The following is a 20912-nucleotide window of genomic DNA, read 5'->3' on the forward strand; positions in this document are numbered from 1 at the left end:
TTCCTGGGATAACCAGTCAGACATATTTTCCCCACAGGAGTATTTATGGAAGAGAGCAGGAAAGGCTCCTCAACATTAACTCTGTGTTGGAATTTAAACAGCATGCATGCATACACCAGAGGGAATAGCTCCAAACACATATTCTAAAGGGGGAACAGGGAAGTTAAATTTAAATAGAAATTCCTCATAAGTTAAAAGTAAGCCCTGGTTGTTAAATAATTGATACACAAAAATAATCTTATTTTGAAACAACTGTTCTATGAAAAGTGATTTGCGTTTGTATAAAATGTTATTCCAGATAGAATATTTGTGAGGTGAAAATTTGTGTTTGTATGCAAGTATGAGGTTTTTGGCACAAATGGAACCTCATAGTCAAATACCTACAGAAACAGTGTGAATTTTTAAAAAATACTGCTTTTTCAAATAAAATAAAATAATATCACTTCTTATTTTAAAGTCGTGTAGTTATATCATCAGATATAATTTAAATATTGGATATTTGGTTTCAGACGACATGATGTGCAGTGGATAAAAGTCCAATATTATATTTATTTCTACACCTTAATGAATGTTTTGGTTTTCATCAAAGATAATATAAGTGAAGGGTTGTTACTTTGTAATTCAAATATTTTTTTAACCATACCTACAGTAATTTTTTTTACATTACCACAGTTATGATAAAGTAATACTACTCTGACTTGAGTACATTATTTGAGATGTTCTGATTTTCTCAGCTTAACACTTGGCTTTTCCTGCCTGTGCACTTTCTGTGTCACCTCATTGCAAATATAGACCTGACTGAGTGTGACACAGTTTTTCCCGGGTATTGTTGTTAACTATAACAACTTAAGTGTTGTGTCAATCATCAATCAAAAGGCAAGCACATAACCTTTATGTTTTACAAAACTCCCCCACCCCTCTTCTCTTTCTCGCCTCTACTTTGTGACATCGGGCTCAAAGTGGGATTTTCAAAATAAAACTACAGTTAAATTAATTTTACATATGATTGCATACGTTTACATGTGTTCACACCATAATATGTTTCCAATTTGTAAAAACAAAAAATTAAGTAAAAAAGAAGCACACTGTAAAAAAAGGATTAAGACTAATCTGGATAAAGCCCATTTATTGAAAAACAATTTTAAAGGGTTTTCATTTATTTATTTATTTTTGCTACTTCAATTATGAAACTGCAACTGTTGTGTTTTAGGAATTAATAAAAAATGTTGATATTGATAAGAAGCAGTCTAAATGTGCAATAAATACACTACCTGTTGGTTCACAAAGCGCACCTGAACTATAATAAGGCTGAATTTAAAACTGAGGTAAAAAGGATTTTGGTTTAAGATTCTGAGGTATCCAGTAAACTTGGGAGTTATTATTTGTTTACGGCCAAAAATACCTAAAAAGCCTTATACTGTGGTTAGATGCACTATCAATGCAACACATGCAACATCCATCCATCCACCTTCTGAACCTGTTGAGCCAACCGTCTACTGTTGGGCAAAGGCGGGATCCACCCTTAACGGGGTGGCCGTGGTGCAGCGGTAGGGCAGTCAACCCATGATCATAAGATTGCAAGTTCAAATCCCGCCTTGAACACCAGGTTCAAATCCCACCTTTAACGCCCATGAGTCAAAGTGTCCTTGGGCAAGACACTGAACTGCACCTTGCCTCTGGTGGTAAGCAGGCACCTGTGTGTGACTGCAAAGCACTTTGTCCTTGTAGGTAGAAAAGCACTATATAAGTATACACCATTTACCATTCATTCCACCCTTAACAGGTTGCTAGTCTGCAACATAAATTAAACAACTTATAATAATATCATTCTTACAGTTTTACAACAAAATTAAATGTTTACACACAACCGCTGTGTTGGTGAATGCTTGAAATGGTTTCTTCACATTTAGGAGACTTTATGTCCAAAACTCTACCTGATAAGTAAATAATCTGACCCAAGATTTTAGAACATAACCATTGAAAGAGATTGTGCCAATATTTGTTTACATTTTTTTGATTGGACATTCCTGGCTAAAATTGGTCTACAAAAACCTTATACAAAATATCCGATTACATTTATTATAACTAATTAATCCATATTGGCCCATCCTATATAGACACGCCCCTGCTGCCATGTAATTGAGCACAAAGGAGTTTTATTGTGAAAAGCCAAAGCGGATACAGTCTTTCCTTCTCTCTCCCTCTCCGTCGCTCACACACAAACACTAACACACACACGCCCACAGTCACTTCTCCCGGTTGCTTGCAGAAGATGGTGGTGTCTGCCTCCTGCTGACATTCGTCCACGAGCTCGGAAAGCGCGCGGAGCATTTCAGCTGAACCTCGTGCTCAAAATGGTTGGACGACGAGTTGTGGTGGCTGTGTGGACGGCACGTGGGGCGAAACTGTCACATTAGTCTCGGATTAAAGGTGGAGCGATTATTTGGAGGGGGGGTTATGACAACGTTTCCCCCCTCATTCCTTCCAGGTCGATCAAAGTGTCTGGATCAAAGCGGCGCTCTGCCTTAACCTGTGAGACTGAGGTGTGGGGGGGAGGATGCAGAGAGAGGGAGGGGGGGCCCTTTAATCACCTGCACCCGTCTGGCTTTTTCAAAGGGAGACCAGGCTGTCAAAGTTTTTAATTTTTTTTTTCCAAATTAACAGAAGGAGCAGCAGACCTCTTCCTCGCCTGCCTTTTCCTTTCCCCCCTCCCCTTTTCCTTCCTGTGGACGCACGCGGGACAATCTAGGTTGGTGACATGTGGTGTGACTGGATTATACCAAAGAGGCATTGATGCAATTTTGAAACTGAAATTGCAGCAATAAATCCACACATTTTTTTTCGAAACCTGCGACTTTGTGGACACTGGAGGGTTTGGAATGAAAACCCTAGTCAGTTTTTATACCTACAGTTCCAACCAGGCCTTATGGGAATGATTATGTGGGTTTTTTCTTAAGCCTCGAAACCATTTTTTACACTAGTCTTCCTAATATAAATATTTTTTGTTGTTGTTGACTATGGTTTATATGCCTTTTGCTCTGTTTTATACACAAAAAAGGTCTTGTTCTGCAAATATTTTTGTTTATGCTCCATGGAAATGAAGTGACACAAAGAGGCAATAATAATAGAACAGACTGGAAAAAGTATTAACTGTTTTATGAGGATATATGGTGACGCCTCCCTTTTCCCAAATTATTCGGTACTTTTTTTTTAACTCTACTTTCTATTTGAGGCAGTGTTTCAAAATTTTTCCAATGAGCAAAGCAAAGTGTGGGCTGCTGAGTTGACTTGGACTGGAACAGAGTGCACTGCAAGTAAACCTTGCCGTCTCAAGTGCTTCAAAACAGACGGGAATGTAGAGGAATGCAGGCATTGACGTCAAGAGGTGCAATAATGAACTACTCAAAAACCCTGGATGGTCTGCTTGCCTTGCTACAGCCAAAACCCCTCATGTTTTTGTTTGTGCTCTGTTTCACGCTTCTCTCAATGCCCTGCTATAGTCTGCACACTTTGCCTTACTTTTTCATCCATGTTTTCATGTAAATGACTGTGCCTTTTTCATCGTTTTTGAGACCTGGATAGAGAAAGACCCAACATGGCATCACCCCAACATCAGCAGTTGCTGCCTCACCACACAGAGGTGAGCTGTAACTCCAGTGGAGATGGGGGAGTCTCAGTGAAAATTGGCGGCAGTGTCAAGCACAAGCATGGAATTGGGCCGCTGGGTTCAATCGGAGGAGGCTTTATCGTGGGAGCCAAGCACTGCAAATATAGCATTTCTTCCAGCTGCAGCTCTGGAGAGTCTGGAATGAAGAGGACAGTGGTCAAGAATTTTCGAGCTCAAAGGAAGATGCCTCAACTTTTCGAGAGATCTGCAGGCCATTTCTGGGATCCGAAGTTTGACTCCTCTATCCTAGAGGAGGCCTGTAGGGAACGTTGTTTTCCTCAGACCCAGCGGCGCTTCCGCTATGTGCTCTTTTACCTGGCGGCTGCTGCCTTTCTTTGGGGATTGTACTTTGCTGCCAACCCTTCCCGCTGTGACAGGGTGGTGTTTCTTCTTCCCATCGCTTCTTTCTTCATTTTCTGTTTTCTTATCTTTCTTCTAACTTTCACCAGGCTTTACTCTCGTTGCTACAATCAGGCATCGCTGCTGCTCATTCTTGTAACATTCATCCTGACCCTGGCTCCCCAGATTCAGACATTTAGCTTCAAAGAAGATGTGGAAGAATTTAGTGTTGTGGAGACATTCTACAACCATTCCATTGATGCATCTGTGGGTAATTTGACCATAACCCGGTGTCTATCTCCTGTAGGCACCTTTTCCCTTTGCATTGAAGTTCTACTATTGCTGTACAGCGTTCTGCATGTCCGACTGTACGCTTCTGTACTGCTTGGGTTACTCTACTCTGTGGTTTTTGAGAGTTTGGGCTGGATGCACCTGAGCCAGGTAGATGGAGACCAGAGCTCAGAGTGGGCGACATTAACATGGTTGGGACCAGCCAAAGCCTTGCTCCATCTCTGCGCTCATGCCATTGGGATGCATCTATTCATCATGTCTGAGGTGCGATCACGCAGCACTTTTCTTAAAGTGGGACAAGCCATCATGCATGGCAAAGATCTGGAGGTGGAGAAGGCTTTGAAGGAGCGTATGATCCATTCTGTCATGCCCAGACTTGTGGCTGATGAATTGATGAAGCAGAGCGACGAGGACATTGGGGATAACTCTGCAAAGCGATACTCCACAAGTGGGGCAGCTGCCGTCATCTCCAGCCCAAAAAGCAACAAACGTAAGAAAACCTCCATCCCAAGAGGCCAGATCATCTTCAGACCCTTCAACATGAAACGGATGGAGCCAGTCAGCATCCTCTTTGCAGACATCGTGGGCTTCACTAAAATGTCTGCCAACAAATCTGCCCATGCCCTTGTGGGGCTTTTGAATGACTTGTTTGGGCGTTTTGATAGACTTTGTGAGATCACGGGGTGTGAAAAGATCAGTACTTTAGGAGACTGCTATTACTGTGTAGCCGGATGTCCAGAACCCAGACCAGATCATGCCTACTGCTGCGTAGAGATGGGCTTAGGCATGATTCAGGCGATTGAGCAGTTCTGCCAGGAGAAGAGGGAAATGGTCAACATGAGGGTGGGGGTTCACACTGGCACGGTGCTGTGTGGCATCCTGGGCATGAAGCGCTTCAAGTTTGACGTTTGGTCAAATGACGTTAATTTGGCCAATCTGATGGAGCAGCTGGGAGTGGCTGGAAAGGTCCACTTATCACAGGCTACCGCCAAGTTCCTGGATGACCGGTACCGGCGTGAAGACGGACAGGTTGTTGAAAGGATTGGACCAAGTGTGGTGGCGGATCAACTCAAAGGTAAGAAAATTGTACAAGTCTTGTGAGAACCATGTTTGTTTCATTTTGAATTTTTTTTATTTATGTGTAATAAAAGAAGGTTTTGGAATGTATCTAGTACATCAACTGAACTGAAGCAGATCATTTACTTTATCGAGGTTGATGTGAGGTTCAAGCACCACTTATCTTAGTTGTGTTTGAAGTGCTGGCAGGGGACTGAGTTTGTTATCAGTCATATCTTTGGTGTTTGTACTAGATGCACGAATCACATTTTAGGCACCATCTTCCCTATCCTTCCTGCCACTCAGTTCCTTCCTTTTTTTCTTCACTCAATTACACCGTCCTCCAGACGTCCCCAATGTGTTCCATTCTCTTAACCTTCCCCAAACATCAAAGGTTGCCTCACAACCTAATACATGTCACTTTGTCTAAATGAGACTCGCCTGCAGCATCTTCTTTACCTCTTTACTGCCTCCAAACGGCTTCATTCAGCTTTTTATACATTCATGCAAATCACTCAAGACGGACTAAATGTGGGTTTAATGGGTCTTTTTTTGTCATTGGAAGCTGGCCGATCCATTATCCTTCATTGAAACTGAAGTGACTGCATCCCACTAAAGGTAGTGCAGATGGTGCTCACCTGCCCTTTTGCATTAACATTCCGGATAATTCTGCCTGGAGACTGCTTGTCTGATTTTGACCGCTGCACTTTTGACAAGGATTAGAAGGAGCCGAGAGTTTGCACACACTAGCAATTTAAGTGTGCACATGAATAATTTGGAATGCATACATTCAGATTTCTTTTCCTTAACACACCCACTAGACTTTTTCAAAGAAGTATTGGCTCATTCTGTCAGCTAAAGAATAGTGTAGAAGTGTTTTGTTTACAGGCCAGTCATAATGATTTATAGGTCTGCTTTTTCTCTTCATCTCTTAGATTAATGTAGGAGGACTAGTCCTGTTGCTCCTGTTTTCTATTGGAAAGATGAATGTGTGTCTCTTAATGTAGCTGACCTCTTCTGTTTCAGTCTACTTCTTGTTCTTGAGGGCTTTTTTCTGTCTTTTATCACCCCGCCTTCACGTGTAGTTAGACGCCCATGAAGATCCTCTCCCTGTAGATTTTCTGTGCTGGTAAGAAAACTGGCTGTCAAGAGACAGTTGCTCCAGAGTGCTGTAAAATTCCCTTGGCTATCTGTCTCCATCTTTGTAAATCATCTGAGTTAACATTGCAGCCAGGCATGGATCCGAGCCGGGTTCGGAGCCTGCTGCCTGAAGTAAATTGCTGTGTTGAAGACACGGGTAACAATGCAGCTGTCATCAGTTATGGCCTGTCTTTTTAATTGGTATCTGATGCTTCATGAACCGCATTTGCTACTGTAAATTTTCTTGTCTGATGCATAGGTGCAAGGTTTTGAATGTTTTTCTACTTTGTTTTTTTTATGTTGCAGAGGTTTACTTGAAGAGCAGACATGGTCAGTGGGCTGTTCCCCTTGGTTGAAGCTGTGATTTAGAATTAAAGAGAAATGTGATTAACTAAACACAACAACAAAGTTGGGATATAAAACCAAAATCTATGGAACTCATTAAAATGGTAAAAAAAAAAAAAAGAATTATGGTTAGTTAAAGACCCAATCTTTAATTCAATCTGCAGGCAACAAGCTCCCCGCTCTGCTCCATTACGATGGATCCACTTGCAGACAAATAGATCCATGTACGTTTTCATTTTCCTCATTTGAGCTGGCATCCAACTCAAACCTTTATGGCTATATAACTCCCATATTGCTCGCCATTTTTGTTGCAAAGTTAGCTTGGGGTTGTGAGGGTCTGTAAACTAGAAGGAGAACATGTAAACAAAGGGATGATGGGAAAGCCTACTCCGCGCCAACAGAGGCAAATTTCTGATAAACTAAATTGAATACTTGTTCATATGTTGTGCTAAAATACTATAATCCTCCTATGTTTCATAAATTAAATATAATAGGCATCAATGTGTTACCGTAATGAAGCGTACATGTATTTAGTCTATTATTATCTGCTCCCATTTTATGATTTCCCTTTCAAGAGAAAATCTCTGTTCTTGTTCCTGTATTTTGTTCAAAAAAATTCTCCAGAAAGTGCAACTTCTATTCCGGTGCAATTTTTTTTATTTTTTTTTTTTTTTTATTATTACGCATTTTTTTGACAGCTGCAATTCATACGCTGGAGTTACTTATAAGCCAAAAAAATACAGTAATTGTTTATTAAAAAAAATCATCTTTGAACCTTTGCTCAGATAATTTCAGTTTCTGTGCCACAAAGTGGAGAAAAAAATACTTTTATATAAGGGTGAAGTTGAAAAAAAAACAGCCTGAGTGGTCTGGTTAATAAATTATTAGCAGCTGTAATTTGGAAAATTAAAAAAGATAATCATGCCCATTTAATCCTCTGGGAGGACTGAGTAATATGCCCCACTTTTCAATCTGAAATGGTTCACATACTGAAGCCTTTTCTGTGTGAATCCATGCATGTGTGTGTGTGTGTGTGTGTGTGTGTGTGTGGGCAGCACACAATTTCACATCGTGTTGTTTAGTGCATTTCCTTTACTGGAATGGTGCTCTATGTTTAGTCCAATTCCCTGGAAAGTACCTGTCTGTTTTTTTACTTGGCGCTTAATGCAGAGTGATGGTACCTGCCATGCTTGTTATGATTATTGTGCAGAAACCATAAAAATAGATCTAACACAGTTTTCTTCTCTTTGAGAAACAATTTTTACAAACGGATAAAACCCAGTAAAAGTTTAGATGTAGTTCACTTAAGATTTGTCTAATAACTATAAATACTGTAGATGAAATATAAATGAAAGTATGTAAACAGCATTGTGACATTTATGCTACTTTGGGCTTAATGGCTTACACTATGCAGGTAATGTAGGTCCTCTTTGCTGCTTGCAACTTACTTGCTCTGACAGCATTTCTTCTGCTTTAAGGCAATTTATTCTTGACTCAGACAGCTTCTTTATTTATTTATTTATTTGATCTTAAAACTGCCGCCCTGCATTAATGGACAGGTTCCACACTGTTTCTACCTTTCACATTTACACAAGGATTGTTAGAAAAGTTTGCAAAGCAATTCAGAAGAAGGAAAAACTATAAAACTGTAATATAATTTGAAGATTGAATAAACCATTCTTAAAAATCTCTTTAATAATCAGGAATCTGCAGATTATCAGACCAATTTTATACGTTGAAGCCCTCACTTTCCAGTCCCAAATATGATGCCAACCAGTAAAAAAAATAAATTGTTGAATATTAAATGACAATATGCTGTTTAAAGAGGGAGCGATTTCCCATTGACTCTACACCAATGATAAAACTATGTACAGCATGGTGTCAAAAACTTCTAAAATTTATTTTATATTCTGTATTGGTGAAAACTCCCTTAAGGGATGGATTTCTTTTGTTTTATCGACTGTTTTGATTTAAATCTGTTTGTAATTTGGGGGTGTTTATGAGTGGGAGGGAGGTGAAGCTAACAATGCATTCAGCTAAACTGCATTCAGGTTTGGTTTTCACCCATCAGAATCCAGTTGGCAGTGTTAGAGATTATTGTTTACATATTTGTGCTTTACATTGATAGCAAGAACCAAGTTACCACTCCCTAACTAAGTGCCAGTTGAGTGGGAGGTGTCAGCGTGGTTCGTGCATATGTCGGAAGCAGACAGTGAACTTGGTTATGGCATTTGCTAAGGATACAACACTTTTAGATCGAAACTTGAGCTGTATGTTACACCATTAAACCGAATTGTGGGGAAAGAGAATCGTTGCATCCCTTGCATTTATAAACTCAAATATCCAGGATTATCTCACAGAAGAACAAAAGTTGGGAGGCTAAGTTTCCAATATGTCCAAACCAGAGATTTTGTTAACGTTTAATAAACCTGAAAAGCAGAAAGTCTATATTTTTGTTACTTATGTGCAGGTAAACACATCTATTCCTGATGGGAAAACATATTTAGTACCTCAACTACACGCATATCATCTATTTACAGTTTTTTTTAGTATATTATTCTGCAGTAAAGTTCTCCGCATGAGTTTAGTGTCAAGTAAATATGCAAGAAAATGCATCTCTGCATGACGGCTCATTGTGTGGCACCATACTCTATTTTCATGACTTCATCAAGGTGGAGATGTTTTAAGTTGTAACTGTTACGTATTATCATAACAAAGTCGTGCAGTTAAACAGAATCCTGCTGAAATCACTTTCCTTTCTTGCCTTGTGGTGAATTTCTAATTAATCTCCCTGGCTAAGGTGATTAATGTTAGTAATTCCCCATCTCCGTATCTTCTCACACTGACCGGATGTTATCCTGACCCTCAATTACATCAGCTGCCTTCCAGTCAGGCGTAATGAGTAAATGATATTCATACAGACTGTCCTGGCTTTGTTTTATTTTTAAAAAAAGGACGAGAAACGCTTTTATGTGGGTTAGATGTCAAAGAAAAATGGAGATCAGAGGATGTTATGCGCATAAAACAAGAGGATGTCTGTCATGGTTGACAAAAATGATGAATTGAATTTGCTGTCCTGTCGCATTTAAGATCCACAGTTGGCAAAAGTGATGACATAATGATGGTATCTTTGCTTTAATGTTGTAATATTTCTGTATTTTCTGAGATTTTCTTTCACATTTGCATATCTGTCCCTTTTAACATTGCAGTCCGCCTGGGCTGTTCTGTTCTACAATATGTGCCAGAGGCTCAGTCCTATAAAAGCGGTTAGATATGAACTCACAAGTGACAAACAGCTGAACCCGAGTTCGAACTGAGGCTTCATATAGAACAGAAAAGTAAAGTTTGTGACATCATGTTCTCTATAGAGTAATGCACAAGCAGCATGCTTCCCTCTACAAGCTGGTAGGGTAATCTTTGTTTGAGTTGTGAATGAACTTGCTTTATCATAGTGTGAAGATGCTGGTAACAACTTGGCACAGCGCTACACCTACTAGGATGCAGGTTCTGGTTCAAAATGTGTGTGTGGGTGAGGTGTTCACAAAGAAGAAAACAAAAGAATCAAAACTTCATTTAACAAAAACATTTTTTTTATTTTGATGTAAAATGCTTGTTGTCTAACAAATTGTCATACTTACAGAAAACATGTGACAAGATTTTGGTTTTGTGGTAGAAAAATAAGCAGTTTTGAACTTGTTACTCTTAAGCTATGTTCACACCTTCCTCGGCAACGTGTGTTCAAGCGACCACTTTTAATGTAAAGTCGTTGTAAATGAGTGTAAATAAGATTGTCGGGCTTCTGCGTTCCAAACTCTTGCGTTCAGGCATCGTAATGCAAGTTTCTACAATCGTTTTCAATCTCTATGATCATTGAATGCGGAAATCAAACCAGGTCGAACTTTGACCAATCAGGAACTTGGATTTGGGAGTGATGAATGAATGACGTCCCTTTTAATTGACAGAATTTTTGAAAGTGCGTCACATGTCCGGTGTTAATGTAGAGATCGACATTTGCTGATGCTCCGTGTCTTCCACTCTGCAGCACTTGACAAAATCTTAAATAGGTTGACTTTTGCCTCCTTATATGAACTCAGCTGCCAGCAATCAAAATTTCTGTCTAGACTCTCCATCTCAAATCAGTTTGCACGCACAGCATTCAGCCCACCTGTAGAAACAGAAAAAGAGGCAGAAAACCTTCAGCAGACATGTATGTGCATGGATATGGTAAAAGCTGCAACAACGTTTGTGTACAATTAAATGAGTAGTAAGCAGATAATAGGATTACTGCTAAAATCCTCTCTGAGCTCTGTAGTGGCCTTTTTGCCTTAGGTTTTAGGAGTTTAATATGATTGGACAGCTGCACAGAGGCTGCGAAAAGAGCGAAGCACCCAGTTAGAGCCCTAGACTGCAATATTGAATCACAGTGACCAAGGTTTGACTGGAGCACCTTTTCGCTGCACAGTAGATTACACCTCCACCTGGAGAGTAATGGTGTAATACATCACACTGCAATGCACAGCTCTTTGATTTTTTTTTTTTCACCACGCATTATGGCTCAGAGAAGCATGACGCTGAAGCCCGCAGCAATTTCATATCAATTTCTATCTTTTTTGCCCTTCTAAACAAGTTTGCAACGCACCAACACTCAGTCATAGAAAAAGAGAGCTGTTGAAGGTGTGTAATGCTGTGATAAGCTGTGGTTTTATAGATGTGATTGTGTAGATTAGCCACCTTGTGAAACAGTGGCTCAGCAGTTTTGTAAAGCTTGTGCTTATTCTAGATAAATCCACACTAATTGTGCATTGCACAGTAAGCAACAGAAAGTGTTTTACTGAGATAGTGTGACACCTAAACTCAAGATGTTTTAGTTTCTCCCACATGTCTAGATTGGTATCAAATCTTATTGAACTGGAACCTAAGGAAAACCAGTTCCTCTGAGCTCACTGTATGACTGCTTGGTTTACTCTAAACATGGGACCATTAGGTTGAAAAATGTAAATGATGTAAATCTTAATTAGAGCAAAGGCTAAATTGGAAGTATTGATAGGTAAAACGGTTTATAGACCACAGCAATTTCCATCCAAAGGGAGTCGGTAGAATTCAGGTCTTAATTTTATGCTGGTGGGATCAGTTTAGCTACATACACTCCGGACATTTGGTGCGCGATCAAGAAGGCGGCAAAAGCTCGTTTACTCCGTGGTGTTCACACTGGACACGCAGGGAGGGGCTTCTTTTTCTTTTTATTTTTATTTTTCTTCTTCTTCTTCTTTCTCTCCTATTTTTTCGTACATGTTCACCACCTACAGTCGGAAGAGGCTTGGTGTGAAATGTCGAAGCAGTGCAAATCTTGCTGCAGGCTTTTTCTTTCTTTCGATATATGAAAGACTTGGTGTCATATAATCCCAGCCAGGCACAAACCGCAATCATCAAATTCTCCTCCATGATTCATTTTCAAACGATTTGACATTTTGGTGAATTAAAAGCAACACCATCGATTGGTCAATACCAAATACGAGTCCCAGATTGGCCAAAGGTCGACCTGGATTAACTTGCTACGCACGTTCAATGGCCGTGCGTTTCGTTCGTAGAGCCCAAAAACGATCATTGAAACTTGTGTAGCTACGCATGAACACAAGTTTTTTTAAGATGTAAGCCCTAAATGCATGTTAATGTGCATTTACATAGACTTTTTTAATTGAAAGTGGTTGTTTGAACATGCATTGCTGAGGACGGTGTGAATGTAGCTTTAGGCAGACTGTAAGATTTTGAGCTTGTAAACATTTGTACTTTTAATGCTACTTTGTGCAAATGTCTTACTGTAAAACAGCATTAGACTAAGGGCAACGGTGTCAAACTCAGTGAGACGGAGAAATGGACTGCACCTTGGTGTTAAAGCCGCTCTGTTAGCTTTCTTTGAAAAGTCGGTTTAATGATTGTTATGGTAATGAAATGGGTCGATGCTGTGTTCTGATGTTTGTAGGTGACCCATGACAGACATTTCTGTTAACAGCTATACAACTCAAAGAGGCTGTTAGCAAGGAATGGAGGAAATGAATGCCCAATAGGTGATAATAATTACCCTACCAGACTAAGGAACTGATGGTTCAATTTCTGCCCTCAACAGAAACTGTCGTGTGTCCTTGGACAAGACGCTTTAGACCGCGTTGTCCTTGAAGCACGTGAGACAAGAGAACAGCTTGTAGACTAATAAATAAACACCCCGGACAAAAGCATGTTAACTGTACACTTTCCCTGCGGGACAAAACAAGGACTCAAGTAAACCTCATCACCTCGGAAACAACAGGAACTCCTTACAGACACAAACAAAGCCGTTTATAGTTTGAAAGAAACATGTCTCCTATGTCTTATGGAAATAAACCTGAAAACACAAAAGCTAGGAGTTGAGATGTAAATATGCAAGCAGGAGTCTGAAGAGTGCTGCTTCTTAAGGATTGTGAAACAGGGCTTTTAGTGCACCTGCACTTCACTGCAAGGACATTTCGCATCTGCAGCAACACGCACAAAAACCTGCACATACTCTTTATTTCATCTCTGGGCGTGCAAAGGCTAATTGCCATGGCAACAGCCTATTGAAATGGACAAGTCATCTGGCCCATTTTAGATGTTAGAACTCTAGCTTTTGCAGAAAGGGGGTCAAATGGACTTGACTAATCAATTGTTGACTTTCAGATTTTTGTTGAGGAAAGTCCTACAGACAAAGATAGAAGTGTCGCAATTTCCCTTCAGCGGGTCATTTAGGAGCAGACTCCTTCACAGATACAAATTGCTCATTGCCACTCAAATAGGTGTAAACACTGGAAAAAGTGCAAGTAAAGCTCTCCTCATGTCACTGAGTAAGTGTTTTTTTTCCCTTTAGATCTCTTCTGGTATAGTGTGTGTTGTGTTTGGACTAAAGGAAGCTGTGCTGATGAATAGCTTTCATGAGTCACCGATGCCTTCTGAGCCCCTTTCCTTTGCGATCAAGGGTACAGAAAATGCCAGCGCTCCTCTAAACAGCCTCGCGCTTGCCTTTACTGACGCTGACAGATGGAGCTCACGCTTAAGGTGACATCCAACCACGTCTTACTCTGTCCACTGCACAGACCTCTGTCATGGACACTTAATTTTGCTGTTTAAGGGCGATAACGGCAAACACCCACACAGGCAGGCAGTCCCACTCAGTTTATGGTTGTGGGCTGTAGTGCCTGGTTGGAGTGTGCAGCAGAAGGGAGCGTGTAATAAATGCTCGTATGCATTATGAATGAGTGAAGATGAAGAGCAGCCCGTGCCTACTGCTATACGCACCACAGGTTTGGGCATGCTGTAGAAGTGTAGGCCTATCTCTTGTGTTTTTGTGTTTTATCATTAGCAGCTCAGCCTGAAGGATGGGGTATTTTTCTGTGTGCCTCAGACGAGCTTTAGTTATTTATTTATTTTTCCAAAACTGAGGAAGTATATTGCAAAACTCGTCATACACGCCCTTCCTGTGTTACATTTAATGATAAAATCATTCCTTTTAACGTGGTTTGTATATATTCAGTCTGTTTAGAAAAAAAACTCTGACTCCTGAGTTCACATGGGGGGGAAAAAAGCCACAATTTGTTCAATAACAAACAGCTAGCAATTAAGGTGATTCATAAGGAAAAAAACTGTATTTTCGTTTTGTTCTGTAATTTATAGAAAATCATATTTTATCACAATTGGTTTGAAGTGTACAGAACATCAGACACTTCAAACATGGTCAGCTGGACTGTTTTAACTTATAAAGATTGTTTGACTTAGTGAAGTAATTGGCTCTTCAGTTCATCCCCTTGACCTCTATTCAGGATAATTTCATTTGAACCTTTTGAATGATAAATCCCTCTCTTGTGTGAGTTTATATCCGCATCACAGACAAAAAAATAGAAACAAAATTTATCAGATAATCATTAATTTTAAAAAAAATCTATGAAAAAAAGGCAAGTCAGAATCTAAACTGAAGTTGCGGAAGAAACAAAGTTACCCAGGAAGGCAAATATTGACTTGTCACATTTTTAAGCCACTAGGTCATCTCAGAGGGGCCATTGATGTGTGTGCTGTGGTAAGATTATGACTCAGTTTGTTATTTTTTGGGGGGGAGTGGGGGTAAACATTGAGTTTAAGTGCATAAAAACCTCATTCCATGTTTTTTTGTCAACAAAAATCACAAATAACATGCAGGATTGAACACAGGCCTGTCGTGTTTGATGGCGTCATGAATGAACAGCTCTCTTTTGGAATTGAAGGTGACATTCGTGATAATACCAGCCTCATTTTTTATTATCAGACTGTCCTTTAAATGACTTCTCTGGTCGTCAGTTATGTCTTAGAAAATGAACGAGTCTGCAGATAATCAAGTATTTACAACCATCAGTTGCAAGCGGATGAAATTTTGCCTTGTTTAAGCGTTAATTTAAAACTCCTCTATTATGAGTATCATCCTAAATTTAAAAAAAACGTAATAAGAAAAAAGCATCCTAATGAAATACATAGTCTGCTTCTCTTTTGGCTTACCATAGCAAAAAAAGGAATTTGTGGTTTTGTTTGTTCCAAAGCTACATCCAAATGCGTCACATTACATGACACAGCAAATGTTTAAATGGAGAAAGCATGTACGCGTGCAGAAGTCTTAGTAGGTAAACTTAAAAAAAACCTTGCTGTTAATAAGTTTTCTTCTTTTTGACCTGTTCCAGAATCCTGATGAATTTAACTGAATGTCCATATTTTATTTAGAGCATCTTATCTACATTTACAATAACATGTTGTGTGTTTTTTACTCTGGTAAATACATTTTTATGAAAATGCTGGTTTGTTTCTGTACAGAAATCTGGCTGAGGACTATATAGTCTCTGCTGAGTTTACTTTAGGCTCTGTCTCTCTTAGAATTTTTCTTTTTTAAGCTTTTTTCTTTCATCCTTTTGTATTCCGTAACGCTATTAAACATTTTCGTCTTGCTTTTTCTTTTCTTACTGCACTTAAAAAGCTCAAAAGGATGAGGTCTTTGTGTTGACGGCCTGCTGCTGTGACTCACAATAACTCTCTATCAAATGGAGAAAAGGTTGCGTGCGTGAGGGAGAAACAGGAGTTTTGTCTCAGTCAGCCGTTTGCTTTGATCATTCACCCATAGCCTCAAACGTGGTCACTGTTTAATCGATACTAGAGGACTGCTCATAGCAACGGGTCGATAGCCTCTCTGGGTGACACTTTTGAATGTGTGAAAAAAATCGAATTTCAGTTACAAGCAAACAATAAGGATCTAAATATAAAAATGCATTCAAATAGGGCAGGTTGTCTTCATTTAACTAACTGTTTGGAGGTCATTTCATCCAGAACTCGTATGTAGGAAAGACATGTTTGTATATGATTGTCAAAGTATTTAGAATTCTTTCGGAGAAACATTTACTTGTTTGCATATATTACTGCAGTTTAGAGAAAAACGTGGAATTAAAAAAGAGCCACGGGCAACCATTTATGTCAGCATGAAAGAGACAACATTCAGAGGTCTGTTTTGAGCAAAGAAAAATGGAAAGAAAAAAAGTAAGTGCGAGCTTTTAAGATGATGTTAGCTGGGGCAAGTTTTTCTGCAAACGACTCTGCATGCCAGGGCTGCAATGAAGCAAATGGATTTTCACTTGAATACAAAGAAACTTGGAGGACTGTTGGATGGCAGACAAAGAGGAAGCAGGGATGCGAGAGACATTGAGCCATAGTGAGACTGACAAACAGGCCGAAAATACAGGCCACTGAACAGAGGGAGGCGTGGATGTCAGAAGATTTTGGAGGGATTTCAACTGTATCTACTTCTCAGCCAGCAAACCGTGGCCGCTCTGTGCTGTGAAGGACGGAGGCCTTGCGAGCACAGAATCTGAAAGGTGTGCAGGCCAGCACGAGTTAAAGACTTTGGACAGATGTCAAGAGTTTTCTATTGTTATTTTGTGTGAGCGCAGTTGGGTGGAAGGCAAAAGTATGAACAGGTCAAATATGGAAACTGGATTTTGTGCTCCTTCTGTTTACTGTGAGGGACAAAGAGAAGGGAAGGGAAGGATGCGGAAACCTTTGTTAAATGCAACAGGAAGAGAGACCTCAGGATGGCCTTTTGTTTGGAAACTTTGCTTGTGTGATACCGGAAAGGTCATGAAGCTGGTGGAGGGTCATGGTTTTATGAAAGACCAGCTGTTCTTGGCTTTTAGAACTTGAGCAGGTGTGCGTCTGTGGCATGTACCCGGTACTTATCAAGGGTTTCTTTGGTTTGCTTTAAGTTTGTCTGGAACAGGTTTATCTTACAAAGTGTTACCCTTGAGGCTTTTGTCCTTCACCTTTTGTAACCCTTTTCTATCTCTTGATAGACACATGTAAACTGGTGATCTCTGATATGACCCATAGGATGCTGCACAACAAAAACACAAGCTTGAATGAGTCTGAAATATTGATTTAAATTTACTCCGTCAAACTCTACTTAAAGAAAACACTAGCAAGCCTGATAATACAAAGATCTGAGATTTTTGGTGCAAAGTTGGAATGTTTAACATAGGGGTCAATAGCAAATTTCTCTTTTTGTAAATCAGTTTTTACTGGTCCTTTGAGGAAGTCCAGTGAACTCATTATTATTTTCAAGAAACCAGTCTGAGATGATTCCAGCTTTATGACATGGCGCGTTCTCCTGCTGGAAGTAGTCATCAGAAGATGGTACACTGCGGTCATAAAGTCATGGACATGGTCAGCAACAATACTCAGGTGTGACATTGTAACCATGCTCAATTGCTACTATGGGCCCCAAAGAGTGCCAAGAAAATATCCCCCACACCATTACTCCACCACCAACAGCTTGAACCGTTGATACAAGGCAGGATGGATCCATGCTTTCATGTTGTTGATGCCAAATTCTGACCCTTCCATCCAATTGTGTCAGCAGAAATAGACTCATGAGGCAAGACAATGTTTTTCCATCCTCCTATTGTCCAGTTTTGGTGAGCTTGTGCGAATTGTGGCCTCAATTTCGTGTTCTTAGCTGACAGGAGTAGCAACCGGTGTGGTCTCCTGCTGCTGTAGCCCATCTCAGAAATACTCTTCTGCAGATCTCGGCTGTAACCAGCGGTTATTTGAGTTCCTGATGCCTTTCTAACAGCTGAAACCAGCCTGGCAATTCTGACTTCTGGCATCAACAAGGCCTTTCTATCCATAGAATTTTCTCTTTTTCTGACCATTCTCCATAAACCCTAGAGATGGTTGTGGGTGACAATCCCAGTAGATCAGCAGTTTCTGAAATCCTCAGATCAGCCAGTCTGCCACCAACAATCATGCTACATTCAAAGTCACTTTAATCAACTTTCTTTCCCATTTTGATGCTCAGTTTGAACTGCGTCTTGACCATGTCTACACCCCTAAATTCATTGACTTGCTGCATTGTGATTGGCTAATTAGAAATTTGTGTTAGTTGGACAGGTGTGCTTAATAAAGTTGCCAGTGAGAACACAGTGTTTGAAACCTTAGTAGGTTCTAGTAATTGGAGAAATAACATCCATAGTTTTAAATGAGAAAAATCAAGAGAACTTAACCAAACTGAAAAGAAAGTGGTCTTCCAACCTGTACAACAACAAATTAATTACCCTAATAAACCATAATGCTTAACCTGAGTAGCTCAGTGCATCTAATGCAGTTGGGGTTATCTAACTTACAGATGTGTAATGAATGGAGAAATATGAGAGGCAGACTTGGAGGACTGTGAGCAAAAAAAAAAAGAAAAAAGAAATGGTCCTTTGTTTCAATATCTTCCTAATGTTCTTTGACAGTGGAAATAGTCTTTGCTAATTTGGCTTTGTAAGTAATTCTACTTCCATCATCGCATGTCCTTTAATGCCCCAGAAGAAACCAGCTCAGCAGAATTGTCCGGCTGTGGAGAGGAAGGTCACCACTCCCCCTACTCCTGCTCATGCTCCACTCAGGAGAACACACACACAAACCCTTTTTTATATTTTTCCTCTTCACTGGTGGGAATGACGGACTGAGTTCCTCTGTGATTCCTTATGAAAAATAAAGTGCAGCAGAAAAAAAGGACAGTTTTCACTGATTCTGCAAGCTATAACACTGAAAAAGATAAGAGTTGTGTTATGTTTATCACAGATACACCTCAACTTTGAGAGGCAGAATGTACAAAATGTATTTGCATGAAGGTATAGAAAATAAGTAAGTAATTAAAAGTTCAACTCAATTCTCTATTATTAACCTTGGTTGTCAATAACAGAGGTCAAATGCTTCCTGTAGAACTTCTCCAGGTTTCACCAGCTGCTCTTTTGGGCCATTCTTCCATGCAGTTCTTCTCATGTTTTGATGCCTCTTTTGGATTGAGGTCCAGAGACTGGGTAGGCCACTCCAGAACCTTGAAATGCTTTTAACGCAGCCTCTCATTTGTTGCCCAGGTGATGTGTAGGATCATTGTCACAGTGGAAGATCCAGCCGTTTCACCCTCACTGATGGAGAGCATTGAGCATTCTGCCCAACATCTCACCCTTTCCTTAATACAGATCAGTCATCAAGTCCACTTTGCAGAAAAGCGGTCACAAAACATGTTTCTACCCCCATGCTTCACAGTGGGAGTCAACTCTTCATTCTTTCTCTTCCAAACATGGCAATTGGAATATTATACCAAAGACCACGTGATATTATCCGGATCCTCCGCTGGATCATCCAGATGGTCTCTAGAGAACTTTAGACAGGCCTGGACATGTGCTGGTTTAAGCAAGGGGACCTTGTGAGCTCTGCAGGATTTGAGTCCATGACTACATTGTGTAGTTCTGAGCTGTTTCCTGTTGTTCTCAAGATCATTTGTACTCCACCAGGTGAGATCTTTCATAAACCTCCAGGTAAAAATAGATTGTCAGGGATTTTGTATTATTTCCATTTTTTAAATAATTGCTCCAACAGATTTCTTCTCATTGAGTCGCTTGTTTATTGTCGATTGGTTCATCCCAGTCGTGTTCAGGTCTGCAATCTTGTCACTGGTGTCCTTAGACAGCTCTTTGGTCTTGGTCATTGTAGAGAGGTTACAATCTGACAGTTGAATGGTGTGGACAGATGTCTTTTATACAGATAACTAGATTCTTACTTGTTTGAAGGAGCTATTTTCTGCCCCATTATGCAAATAAATTATTTAAAAATCAAATAATGTGATTTCCTGGATTCAGTTTACATTCTGTCTCTCATCGTTGAAGTGTATGAGCATTACTGACCTCTCTGATCTTTTTAAGTGAGACAACTTGCAGAATATGTGATTGACAAATACTTCTTGCCCTTCTGTACATAGATTCATGTTCTCTTGATTGAATGCTGTCTGTGGCAGATGGCACATTTTGTTTCTGTTCTTATGCCAATTCAAGCAAACTCACAAACTGTCTCTTCTCTGACTTCTCATTGCAAACTGTTATTGAAATTACCTTGTTCCTTCTAGTCCCCCGTCAGCCATAAGAATTACGGAGTTCTACCAAACAACCTGCCACGTTGGACAGGTGTCCTATTTTTCCCCCTTTCTTCACAAGGAACAAGATGTACAGTATATCTCTGGGCGGATACAGAGGAGTTGGGGATCTTTCTGACAGTGCCAAATGGCTCGCTCGAGCGGTGCTAGTCTCTCATCGCCACCTGCTCCACTGCCCTCCTGCCGTGACACCTGGCCTTGAAGAGCAAACCTGTCATTATGAGAAGATCAGGCGCGAGATATGTTTGCGCGTACGAGTGCATGTGCTGATCCAAGCGTAACTGCGAACCCTCCTTCGCTCTCGGTTGCTTTCTGCGATGTTCTGCTTAATAAACCTCTCAGGGACCGCTTCAGTAATGGCTTATCAGTTCCACTTGAGTTAAAACGGAGTTAAAAGTTGCTTTGTAATAAATGTCTTGGGTATAATATTTTTAACTGCAATCGCCTGTTTGTCTGCTCTTGCTTTTTTGTTTTTTCTTGTTTTCTTTTATTGCCTTGCTGTATGTAGGACGGCATAAATTCATGGAGCAGCCTGACTTTTATTGCAGATTTTATTTTTTTGTCTTCTCTTTTCAAGGCCAAGAG

General features: G+C 40.1%; 1 protein-coding gene across 2 annotated transcripts in view; it reads left to right on the forward strand.

The window, feature by feature from the left end:
- Nucleotides 1–2229: 2229 nt before the first annotated feature.
- The window catches only part of adcy9 (adenylate cyclase 9), a 32086-nt gene continuing 13403 nt past the window's right edge, over nucleotides 2230–20912 (forward strand). Inside the window, exon 1 of one of the 2 annotated variants that reach the window (XM_011478182.3) lies at nucleotides 2230–5372. In XM_011478182.3, the coding sequence (XP_011476484.1) occupies nucleotides 3596–5372 (1777 nt within the window). In that variant the 5' untranslated portion in view covers nucleotides 2230–3595. The remainder of the gene's footprint in view (nucleotides 5373–20912) is intronic. The other variant, XM_011478180.3, reaches the window with a different exon arrangement.

This window comes from Oryzias latipes, chromosome 8, assembly GCF_002234675.1.
Source record: "Oryzias latipes chromosome 8, ASM223467v1".
Lineage (NCBI taxonomy): Eukaryota > Metazoa > Chordata > Actinopteri > Beloniformes > Adrianichthyidae > Oryzias > Oryzias latipes.